Source organism: Pongo abelii, chromosome 19, assembly GCF_028885655.2.
Source record: "Pongo abelii isolate AG06213 chromosome 19, NHGRI_mPonAbe1-v2.0_pri, whole genome shotgun sequence".
Taxonomy (NCBI): domain Eukaryota; kingdom Metazoa; phylum Chordata; class Mammalia; order Primates; family Hominidae; genus Pongo; species Pongo abelii.
In genome coordinates, this window is record NC_072004.2 from 43,141,408 (window position 1) to 43,153,844 (window position 12,437).

The window sequence follows — 12,437 nt, forward strand, 5'->3', positions numbered from 1 at the left end:
GCCCTGGGCCAGACTTGGCAGGGAGGGAAGGGGAGGACACGACCCCAGGGCATTGTGGGAACACTGGCCAGGCTGGACTTTGCCTTCTTCCTCGTCCTTCAGCCGGGAGCCCGTCTTTGCTTGCCTTTGCCTTTGAGGCTCTGTAGCTGTGGGGCTGAGTGGCATCATGGCGGCTCAGAAAGATCTCTGGGACGCCATTGTGATTGGGGCAGGGATCCAGGGCTGCTTCACTGCATACCACCTGGCCAAACACAGGAAGAGGATCCTCCTGCTGGAGCAGGTACTGTGTCCCTTCTGCACCCCCAGCTGTAAGGACTGTCCTACCCTCCTCCCCTGCAGAGGAGTTTTCAGAGCCAGCAGGCTACAGGGCAAGGCCAAAGGGCCTGAATCATCAAAAATTCTGTGTAATTTGTATCTTAGCTGCCTAGTGTGTTTCATGACAATTCAAAGAAGTTTCACAGCCCTCATACCCACATTGGGTTTCTAGGCACATTTCCTCTTTCTACTGCTTCCCAGTTCCTGCCGTTGACCAAGCATCCCAGGCCCTGTTCTCTTCCTTCTCACTACTCTTTCCCTTCTGTGCCCAGATGGTTGATCCCCACCCCAGAAAAATAATTGGTTCTGCTCTGGGTCACCTAAAGTAAAGATAATTTTGCCTAGAGGCAAAGGTTGATTTATCAGCCCAAGAGGTAGGATTCTGTCTTGCATATTCCTGGCCTCTCACTCCAGAACCCAGCAGAAGCTTCTGTTTTTGTTTTTTTTTGCCACCTCCAGATAATAGCAGCCTCCTTGTTTGAAACATGATAAGTGAGACTGAGGTCTTGTTTTTCCTGCTACGCAGTGCAGTCTGCAGTGACCACTACTTATGTGGGTGGGCCCTGTGTGTCTGCAGGGTCCTTCGAGGACAGGGCCACCCAGCTATCATCAAAGCTTTCCACTGCAGTGGGCTCTCCCTTTCCATCCTGCCTGCAGCTACCCAGGCTGGCTATGGTTTGCTCTTCTTGGTAATGAGCCGGAGTAGTTAGAAACCTTCTTCATTTCTCTATCAGTTTTCTCAAAGCACAAGGATTCCTGGTTCATCCTCTCAGGAAACTCATTGTTGCTGAATCTTATCCTGAGTGAGCTGTAGCCACAGAGAAATAAAGTCAGCATCAGTTTCCTTGTTCATAAAATGAAGGGGCTAGACTAGTTGAACTGTAAGGTTTTTTCTAATTTTGCTTCTTTATGAATCTAAGTGAGGTGAGAATGCAGCAGGATGGTTGAAGACTAGCTAACAAAGGAACTTCTGGATGTGAACAATGTTAGCAAAAAGGAAGCCCAAGTTAGTGCTATTGAAGAACTTCTATCTTGATTGCCAAGTCAGTAAATTGGTCATAAAGAGAGAATTTGGAAAGATTGTATGGATTTTTTTTTTTTTTTTTTTGGGACAGGATCTCACTCTATTGCACAGGCTGGAGTGCAGTGGTACTATCATAGTTCACTACAGCCTCAAACTCCTGGGCTCAAGCAGTCCTCCTACCTCAGCCTTCCAAGTAGCTGGGACTACAAGTGCCACCACACCTGATAGTTTTTAAATTTTTGAGGAGACTGGGTCTTGCTATATTGCCTAAGCTGGTCTTGAATTCCTGGGCTCAAATTATCTTCCTGTGCTTAATCTTTCCCCAGATTGTGTGGAAATATTTGAAGGATAAATGGCTCCTGGTTGACAGTACATGCTGAGATGGCTCCTAACGGGGGATGCAGTGTGAGGGGTAATGGCTTCCATCATCTCTCTTGTTTTCCACTTCCAGTTCTTTCTACCACACTCCCGAGGAAGCTCCCATGGACAAAGCCGGATAATCCGAAAGGCATACCTGGAAGACTTTTATACCCGGATGATGCATGAGTGCTATCAGATATGGGCCCAGCTGGAGCATGAGGCTGGAACCCAACTGTACAGGTGGGCTGCGGGAGGAATTCCTTGAATCATGGGGCTCTGCACCTACAGGTGCTTTTACTGTGTGAAGTGGCAGTGCCATGGAACATTTGGAATGCAATGGGAGGGACACAAGGTCTCAAGAAGTACCAGATGCATGGAAGAGTTCTGCTGTCATGGTGGTCACCCCACAGGTCCAGCTGACTCTGGCCAGGCTTTGCCTTGCAGGACTGGGTTCAGACCACGTGTCCAAGGCTAGCAGAAGCGGTACTGGAAAGCCTGCTGGCAAGGCACCATGTGGCAGATGCCCAGAGTGGGCAGGAATCTGCTGGAGTGTGTATTTTCAACTCTGTGGAGGCCTCTGCAACTCTTTTAGGGCAGGGGTTGAGATAGAGGAGGTGGCTGCTTTCAGGATTCTTTTTTTTTTTTTTTTTTTGACAGAGTCTCGCTTTTTTGTCAGGCTGGAGTGTAGTGGCGCCATCTTGGCTCACTGCAACCTCCAGCTCCCGGGTTCAAGTGATTCTTCTGCTTCAGCCTCCCGGGCAGCTGGGACTACAGGTGAGCATCACCACACCCAGCTAATTTTTGTATTTTTAGTAGAGACAGGATTTCACCATGTTGGCCAGGATGGTCTCGATCTCTTGACCTCATGATCTGCCTGCCTCAGCCTCCCAAAGTGCTGGGATTACAGGCGTGAGCCACCGCGCCCGGCCCAGGATTCTTTATAGTCAAACCAATATCCTAACTTTTCCTAAGGGGTTCTCACCCCCTGTAGCAGCCCTATAAACCCATTTTGTTCTCTCTGAGTACCTTTTCCTGTAGGAACAAAATGGGGACGTTCCCCAGGCTGGATTGCTTGCCAGGGAGTGAGCCTCCACGTCTTTCTCTGACCTTTCAAACACTCACGGGAAGGAAAGCCAATAATCTGTGATGCAATGGGAACTTTAACCATCCCGCCTCCCTCCCACCTCCTCCGTGACTCTTAACTGAACTTCCTACAAACCCTGGCTCTACCCGATAGGGTGGTGGTTATTTTAATGGCCAGGAACCAAGAGGTTAGTGTTCTGTTGCAAAAATACCATTAACTTAAGAACAAAGTGAAATCCATTATGCAAATCAGCCAGGGCAGCTAATTACAGATTTATTCAGAGGCAGCTAATGCACCCAGCACCCAAATAAAGGAGCATGTCTTGCTGGTGTGTGGCCTGGCAGAGGGACCCTTCTCTGTCAGTTGTCTGTGAATACTGCTGAGCATCTTTTGCTAAAAGAATCGCCCTGGGCCTTGGAGGGCACACTTCTTCCCAGCACACAATGAGGCAACTAGGAGATGTTAGAGTGTCTGGAATCTTTCCGAGGGAGACAATTCTGGAGTGAGACAGGCTTAGGTTTGACTTCGTGCTCTATTCCACACCAGCTGTGTGATTTTGGAAAAGTTTCTTGACTTCTCTGTGCCTCACTTTTTATCATAGGGCTCTGAGAGGATTAAATGAGGCTTTTGTGAAATACTTGGCCCGATGTCTAGCACCTTTCAATAAGGGGCAGTCCCTTCCATCCATTCTGGGTCAGCTGCATCCTGTTCCATTGAGCGACGGCAGGAGGAAAGGCAGGAGGAGACAGATGGGTGCAACAACCACAGATACCAAGGGGAGTGGCAGCAGGAAAGAGGGAGAGGGATCCTTGGGTAGGAGACTCTCAGAAGCGCACAATCCTCCTCTTTGCCAGGAGGACAGGAATTTGGACGGGCTTTGGAACTGGACCTGGCTCTAAATCTCAGCTCTGACGCACTCAGCTGTGTGGTTTGGAACGAGCTGTTGAACCTCTGGTGAGACTCAGCTTTTTTCATCTGTGAAGTAAGGATACTAATACCTGTGTCATGGTGCTGGGGTGAGGATAAGTAGGTAATGGGCTTAGAATAGCACCTGGAAAACCATCTTCCTCCTCCTCCTCACCATATATGTAGTGTTTACAATAAGAAACTAGGCTGGGCACGGTGGCTCACGCCTGTAATCCCAGCACTTTGGGAGGTTGAGGCAGGTGGATCACCTGAAGTCAGGAGTTAAAAACCAGACTGGCCAACATGGTGAAACCCCGCCTCTACCAAAAATACAAAAAGTAGCCAGGCATGGTGGTGGACACCTGTAATCACAGCTATTAGGAAGGCTGATGAGGCAGAAGAATCGCTTGAACCTGGGAGGCAGAGGTTGCAGTGAGCCAAGATCATGCCACTGCACTGCACTCCAGCCTGGGTGACAGAGTGAGACTCCGTCTCAAAGAAAAAAAGAAAAGAAAAGAAAAGAAAAAACCAAGAGTTGCCCAAGTACCTGACACCTGTAACTCATTCCATTCTCCTCACAATCTTATGAGAGGGTTGCTGCCGGGTAGTCAGGGTCTTATCCCATTAACGCAAATCACAGAATTACTATACTCTTAAGTCTAGAATAGAGGTTGGTCAGCTTTATCTGTAAATGGCCACCTAGTAAGTATCTTAGCCTTTGCAGGCAATGTGGTCTCTGTTACCATTATTCAACTCTGCCATTGTAGCGTGAAAGCAAGATGTAAATAAATGAGCCTGGATGTATTCTAATAAAACTTTATTTATAGACACTGAAATTTGAACTTCATATAATTTTAATGTGTCACTCAACATTATTCTTCTTTGGATTAAAAAAATCAACAATTAAAAAATTTAAAAACCATCTTGGCTCATGGACCAGACAAAAACAGGCAGAAGGCCAGATTTGGTCCCTGAGTGGTAGCTTGCTGGCCCTGGGTGTGGAAGATACCTCAAACTGGTTAGCTTGTCCATTTCTGTCTCCACATAAGTTCATGCCTAAATCATCCCAGGTCAAAAGACTGCTACTATGCATTTAAAGACAGGGAAATATCACAGCCCTTCTTAAAAGACCATTCCGATGTCTCATAGCCCCAGTTACGAAAAATGAAAAGTAATGTGAATATGCTTTAAAAACCTCTAGAGTGCTAAGTATTCTTACTACTGTTGTTATTATTCTATTATTATAAGTCCTTTCTTATGGCTAGCCTAATGTACTCAGGCACACCAATTTATTTGGTTCTTTTACTTAGCAGGGACACAGAGCAGATACTTCCCATTCTCAGAATGGTATCTGAATACAGCTCTACTACCTTTGGGCTAAAAGCCATTCTAATTCCTTTAGCTTTTACTGATTCTTATTTTCTAAATGATTCATCATCTGTGTGGTTCTTACTTCCCCCTAGGTTTTTCTAGAAGAACCAGCACAACACCATAATACTACTGATAGATATGAGCAGACTTAATGCTATTTGATGATGATTAAAAAAAAAAACCTTTAGGAGTTGGCAGTTCAGATGGTTGTCCAGTGCTTTTCATTCTGTTCAGCTGCTTCCTGTGACAGCGGCACATGAAACATGGGTGGGTTTGGGACATTTGCATATATTCTGGGAACAGACAATGACACATGTGTCAGATCACAAGGTCTGAATCTTTTGTGATGTGTACAGCCAGGATGCTGATTCCAACAGCAAAACCCAGCTCCCTGGCCCATCTCTTTCCTGCCCTGCCTTCTCCCTTTGAGTCCTACTACCTAGCTCCTGACCCGGGCTGCCCCTGCTTAGCTGACAATATCAGACAAGATCACAGCCGTAGGCAGTACAGCTGCTGGCAGAACCTGGTGGCCCCCTCTGCAGCTGCTGTTTCTTGTGTCTGCGAAGTGTCTGGCTTGTCAGCCACATCCCCTCCCTGGAGCAGTCTTTGTTAACCAATTCCACCTCGGCCCACTGAGCGGAAGATGAAACGCCGAGAGCTCCTCCAAAACCAACAAAGGCAGCAGCCATTACCAAGTCCCCATTCGAATCCCTTCCCCAAGGTGACTCAGAGCTGGCTTGCTGGGCATTTTTAACCCACAGAGGGGAGAGCTGAAGCTTGGGATGGGAGATGGCAGGTGCAGGGAGAGCTGTCTCCTCACCCAATTCCTCCCCACTCCATCCTGCACCCTGTCCTGCTACAGTAACTGGTGGAAATCCCTGATCACCAACTCCCTACATCATATCTGAGGCATTAGTCGGGCCACAGCGGAGTCAACAAGGCCCTCGGGAGGAATCTTCAATTACCTCTTCCTAGTGCTGGATCAAGCTAGGGTCGGGAGGAAGGAATAGTTCATACCAAATGCTCTTGACTCAGCTGATGGGCATTCTGGGAGCTGGGAGCTGCACTCTTTTCTAGGGTTCCCTGGCAACCCCCGTGCTGGCTTTCAGTCCTTCTTTGTAGCTAGTCCTGACCATTCATTTCCCGGTCATTTTTTATCTTGCTGATGCCCTTGTCTCTTCTCACCCTTCTTCTTCCCAAACTTACAGCCCAGGTCTAAGCAGAAAAAAGAAGACAGGGAGGCCACGAACACAGGGGTGAGAAATTGATGCAGAATGAGCAGTCTATTTGTTGGGATCTAGAAAAAGCCATTAAGAAAATAAGCACTTAAATGATTTTCAATCTGCCCATGGAAGCCATCTATCTTCATACTGGGAGGAAAAGGCCCATTCTCCAATCCCGGTTTTGATTGACTGGTTTCCAATTCTCTAAGCATTTCCCATAGGAGCCTCTCACCTGTCTCCCATAATCACAGGCCTTTGCATTTCCAGGCAGTGTTTTACATTTATTTCTGATTTGCTCATAATGGTCAAAAATCTCTCTCCAATCCAAGGCATTTCTCCAGCAGCGCACGGTTTCCCTCAGGCCAAATAGCTCAGCTGTGATCCATGGAAAATGAGAATTTCCCAAACACATCTTCGGACTGGGGAGGGTCCGGCATCACACATTCAGAAGGAAAATTTCCCACTGTTAGATCAATATCTGGGCTAAGAAAGAAATGCCACAGGGGCAGAGAGCTGGAGCAAAATCATTACAATCGGCACAATTACATTCACCGGCAGAATCAGCTCGCTGATTACTCCCAGGGATGGGGAGCTCCAGCTTCATCCACCACAGGATGGCTTGGGAATTAGAACATCACTCAGCATTTCATAATTCGATAGATTTGCCCGTTGTCTTGGCATGAGTTCATTTTTCCCATATAGTACATCCCTGTAAGAGGAGTCATTTCAAGGAAAGAAGGAAGGAAGGAGGAAAGAAAGGAGGAAGAAACAATGGAAAAAGGGAAAGGAAATCTCAGAGTATATGAGAGGCCAAAGCTGGTATATTGCAGGCACAGGTTAGAATACGCTGCTCTGGAATTTCCAGGTCAGGGATTCACATTACATCTGCTTAGGTGTGGTTTAAGCCAGGTCTCTCCCAGAATCCCTCCCAGCCAGGACCCCATCGGGTAAAAAGGGCTCAAGGAAATACACCTGAGTGACTTATACTTATTTGTTGAGTAAGAAGTTTACTAGGGCCGGGCACAGTGGCTTATTTTATAATCCCAGCACTTTGGGAGATCAAGACAGGAGGATCGCTTGAGGCCGCGAGTTTGAGACAGGCCTGGGCAACATACTGTGTGACTCTTGTGTCTACAAAACACAAAAAATTTGCCAAGTGTGGTGGCTCACGCCTGTAGTCCCAAATATTTGGGAGGCCAAGGCAGGAGGATTGCTAGAGGCCAGGAGTTTGAGATAGGCCTCTGCAACACAGCGAGACCCCTATTTCTATACACAAAAAAATTAGCCAAGTGTGATGGCATGTGCCTGTAGCCCTAGATACTTGGAGGGCTGAGGCAGGAGGAGCTTGCTCGCGGCTGCAGTGAGCTGTGAACGTGCCACTGCACTCCAGCCTGGGTGATAGAGTGAGACCCCATCTCCATTAAAAAAAAAAAAAAGAAAGAAAAAGAAGTTTGGCCAGGTGCGGTGGTCCCTGCCTGTAATCTCAGCACTTTGTGAGGCAGAGGCGGGCAGATCATGAGGTCAGGAGTTCGAAACCAGCCTGGCCAACAAGGTGAAACCCTGTCTCTACTAAAAAAAAAATACAAAAATGAGCCGGGTGTGGTGGTGAGCGCCTGTAATCTCAGCTACTCCAGAGGCTGAGGCAGGAGAATTGTTTACACCCGGGGGCGGAGGTTGCAGTGACCTGAGATCGTGCCACTGCACTGCAGCCTGGATGACAGAGCAAGACTCTGTCTTGGGGGAAAAAAAAAAAGTTTACTAGGCAAGTTTTCATTACCTCTGAACCAATCTGAAGTCCTTTTGGGGGCCACAGAAAAAAGACAGTCAGCTGAGAGCAGGGATTTCCACTGCATCTTTCCTCTGTTGAGCTTCGAAGAGGCGGAGCTCTCGTTGCTATCTCGTTGGTGGTGAATGCTGGGTAGGCGGGGGCCATGGCAGATGGATTGGGCACGCTGCGTGGCTCTGTGTACTGACACCCGCCCCAGGGCCCACGGTGTCCCTACCCCCTCCCAATCTTCTCTTTAATCCCCCCAACCAGATAATGTGGGATTTGGAAGCATGTAATATCCATGAGACTCCATTATAGGCTATTACGAGCTTTATACCCACTACCTGGGGGATGTACCAGGCCGCTGCTGGGCAGTGCAGCAGCTGCAATGGAGAAGGACCGCAGGAATGGTCCCAAAGGCCAGAGTGACTCTTCCATTGTTTCTATCCGTTTCCCCCCAAAAGGGAGCTCTGGTCTCTTGTGACAGAGAGGCAGGAAGCATGAAAGAGAAACAGCTTTCACTCCCTTAGGGAGTAAAAGCATAGAGGGAGGTACAGGGAGAAACAAAATCACAGTCACTGAGTGTATTGCTGGAGCCCCAGGAGACCATCTACCAGTGTTTCTGCATGAGAACACCATTGAAATTTGGGGTGGAATCTTCTCGAGCATTGCAGGTGTAGCATCCCTGGCCCCTGCCCACTAAATGTGAGAGGCAGCCCCAGGCACTGTGCCAACCACAAAAATGGATCATGCCATTTTCAATTGTCCCTGGGTGGGTCGGTGAGTGGGGGGTAACGCCCTGGTGTGGAACCATCAGTTGTTCAACAGGCACGTTACAGAAGAGGAATCTGGGCCCAGAGAGGTGAGTGACCTGATCAAGGTCATGGGCAAGGTGAAGCAAGGACTAGAGACAGAGCCAGATCTCTCAGTTTAGGACCCTTTCCGCAAAACAGGCAGCCTCTAAGGAACTGAGAGACAGAGACAGACGCACAGGAAGGGACGAACGCATATGACAAGAAAGAAAAAGAGAGAAGCGGGCAGGGCAGGGGAGAATACAGAACAGAGAGATCAAAATAGTGAATGGGGTCAGGGGACAGGAGGAAGGGAAGAAATCTCATCAAACTGACTGAACTTCTACCACTTCCAAGCCATGGGACATGAAAGAGGAATTAGGATCTCTGCCCTCAAGGGCAAGGTGGGTCCTGAGAAGGGGCATAGAGGACAAGAAAACCAATAGTGACAGCCCAAGGGCAGACTTGGGAATGGGCTGGAAATCAGCATGAGAATACTGTGATTCTACTGACTGAATCTAGATGGCTTCACCTTTTCTCTGAACATGAGGCCATGACTCCTCTCAGTGCCTACACCTGGACCTGAGATCCCTCCTGAAGGAGAGCAAATGGCCCAGGGCTTTGCTTTGTTTTGCTTTAAGACAGGGGCTTGCTCTCTCATCCAGGCTGGAGTGCAACGGTGCAATCATGCCTCACTGCAACCCTGAGCTCCCTGGCTAAAGTGATCCTCTCACCTCAGCCTCCCAAATAGCTGGGATCACAGGCGTGTGACACCACGCTTGGCTACTTTTTAAAAAATTTTTACTTTTTGCAGAGACAGGGTCTCATGATATTGCCCAGGCTGCTAGTGAACTAATTAGTGGCTTCAAGTGATACTCCTGCCTCAGCCTCCTAAAGTGCTGGGATTACAGGCGTGAGTCACCACATCAGGCCCAAGATTTTGAAACACACCTTCACCTAGGTGACTTATTTTTTAACAGGCAGACTGGATTACTGCTGCTGGGAATGAAAGAGAATCAAGAATTAAAGACAATCCAGGCCAGTCTGTCGAGGCAGAGGGTAGAACACCAGTGTCTTTCATCGGAGGAACTGAAGCAACGTTTCCCAAATATTCGGTTGCCCAGGGGAGAAGTGGGGCTGTTGGACAATTCCGGAGGAGTTCTCTATGCATACAAGGCCCTCAGAGCCCTGCAGGTAATGTCGTACAGCACTGGGGCAATGCAGGTGCTCCCTGCTCTGGGCGTCCTGGGTCCCAACCAGCCAGCCCAAGAACCCCTCTGGATGAGGCCTTTGCCCTGCTGGCTTTAGTCTTGACTTTTCCAGCAGGGCAGTGAAATATATGCGGCTGGCCTTGTCAACACAGGACAGGTCTAGATTCTGCACTCTTTTCTGCCCCAGGCGAAAGGCTTTCTGTTCACCAGGGTGAACCACATACAGAACTAATTCACCTTTCCCTGCTCCTGCCCTTTCAGGATGCAGTTCGACAGCTAGGAGGCATAGTGCGTGATGGAGAGAAGGTGGTGGAGATAAACCCAGGGCTACTGGTCACGGTGAAAACCACCTCCAGGAGCTACCAAGCTAAGAGCTTGGTCATCACAGCAGGTCCTTGGACCAACCAGCTCCTCCGTCCCCTGGGCATTGAGCTGCCTCTCCAGGTAAGAGGAGCTGGAAGCCTGAGAGCTGGTGCTCAAGAGAAGCCTTGGAACCAGATGGAGTCAAATTTGAGTCCTGGACCTGCCTCTTGCTAGTGAACAACCTTGGGCAAATTCATTCACCTCACTGAGCCTCAGTTTTATCACCTGTAATATGGGGGATGATAGCTACCTCATAGGGCTGTTGGAGAATTAAATTATTAGGCTGTTGCAAAAGTAATTGCAGTTTTACCATTCAAAGTCATGGCAAAAACCACAATTAGTTTTGCACTAACCTAATATATGCTGTATATAAAGCCTTTAAGAGGCCGGATGTGGTGGCTGACACCTGTAATCCCAACACTCTGGAAGACCAAAGCAGGAGAATTTCTTGAGCCCAGGAGTTCAAGACAAAAGTTCTACAAAAACTAAGAAAAATTAGCCAGGTGTAATGGTGTGTGCTTGTAGTCCCAGCTACTTGGGAGGCTGAGGCAGGAGGATGGCCTGAGCGTAGGAGGTTGAGGCTGCAGTGAGTCGTGATTCTACCACTGCATTCCAGTCTGGGTGACAGAGCAAGACCCTGTCTCAATAAAATAAAATAAAATAAAATAAAATAAAAATAAAGCCCTTAGGACATAACCTGGCTTATAGTAAGCACTCAATAAACCTGAGGTCTTATTAATTCCTGAAAAGAGACAGAAATACGGCTAGGGGCTGGCTGTAGTTATGGGAGAAAACTAAGAATGGGAGAAGAGACAGAGGCTCAGAGTTATTTGTGCATCGTAACACATGTAACAGGTAAACAACATGAGAAGTGGGAGAGACAAACATGGATGAGTTCAATTGGGTGTCCAGGCTTGTGTTAGAGGGCTGCAGGGGCCCAGAGAAACTGCTCTCATTGCTGTAGAGTTCCATGGCTTTTCTTCATTTCCCACTTCCTCTCCCTGCCTCAAGACCCTGCGGATCAACGTGTGTTACTGGCGAGAGATGGTTCCTGGGAGCTATGGTGTGTCCCAGGCCTTTCCATGCTTCCTGTGGCTGGGCTTGTGTCCCCACCACATCTACGGACTGCCCACAGGAGAGTACCCAGGGCTGATGAAGGTGAGCAGAAAGACCGAGATAAGGCAGGTAGATGCCAGTGCAGACTGGGGGAAGCTGCTCTAACTTTCCCCTCCATAGATGCCCTTGGGTCTCGGGGGCAGCATCAGGAGCCTGCTTCACTCATGGCGATTTGCAAGGAAAGACCCTCAGCTGCCCTGAGGCCCAACAAAAGAAGCCCTTCCTTTGCAAACATAGGGTGGTTGCAGGGACCAATAGCTAAGCAGCCTCAGGTGACAGCCCGCAGCACCTGCCAGGAGTGGGGAAGGCTGGAATGATGGATGGGGCTGTCCTGTGTACACACCTGCCCTTCGGCTGTGGGTGTGTGTGGAAGGCCAGCCCTCACCACTCATGCCACTCTGATTGGGAGCCAGGTCAGCTATCACCACGGCAACCACGCAGACCCTGAGGAGCCGGACTGCCCCACAGCATACACAGACATCGGAGACGTCCAGATCCTGAGCAGCTTTGTCAGAGATCACTTACCTGATCTGAAGCCCGAGCCTGCCGTCATTGAGAGCTGCATGTACACGGTAAGGGGTCTGGGCAGCCTTGCTGGGCCCCCTCACCACCCTACAGAAGGGAAGAAGGAGACAGACCTTGCACTGGCCAGGCCCGATTGTTTGACCCCTGACATAGTGTGTGACTTTAAACAAACAGGCTCATTTCTGTGGGTAGGTTCACCTCTACCAGGGAGGGGCCTGTTCGGAATTATTCCTATTCTTCTTCATTAGGAAACTAGGCTATGCCTGGCAGTTGGTCCTTCACTCTGATTCCCAGAAGAGCTCTAAAAGATTTTTTGGCAAGCTCCTCCAGTTGAGCAGGCCTTAGGGACAAAGAGAAGAGACAGATGTCACCATGGCCTG

The 12,437-nt window shown here is 48.8% G+C and overlaps 1 protein-coding gene across 2 annotated transcripts in view; it reads left to right on the forward strand.

Moving 5' to 3' along the window:
- Nucleotides 1-12,437, forward strand: part of PIPOX (pipecolic acid and sarcosine oxidase) — a 107,312-nt gene that overhangs the window by 93,280 nt on the left and 1,595 nt on the right. Inside the window, 6 exon segments of one of the 2 annotated variants that reach the window (NM_001132395.1) lie at nt 143-280; nt 1,791-1,939; nt 9,823-10,036; nt 10,315-10,497; nt 11,428-11,574; nt 11,946-12,104. In NM_001132395.1, the coding sequence (NP_001125867.1) occupies nt 167-280; nt 1,791-1,939; nt 9,823-10,036; nt 10,315-10,497; nt 11,428-11,574; nt 11,946-12,104 (966 nt within the window). In that variant the 5' untranslated portion in view covers nt 143-166. 2 annotated transcript variants of the gene reach the window in all.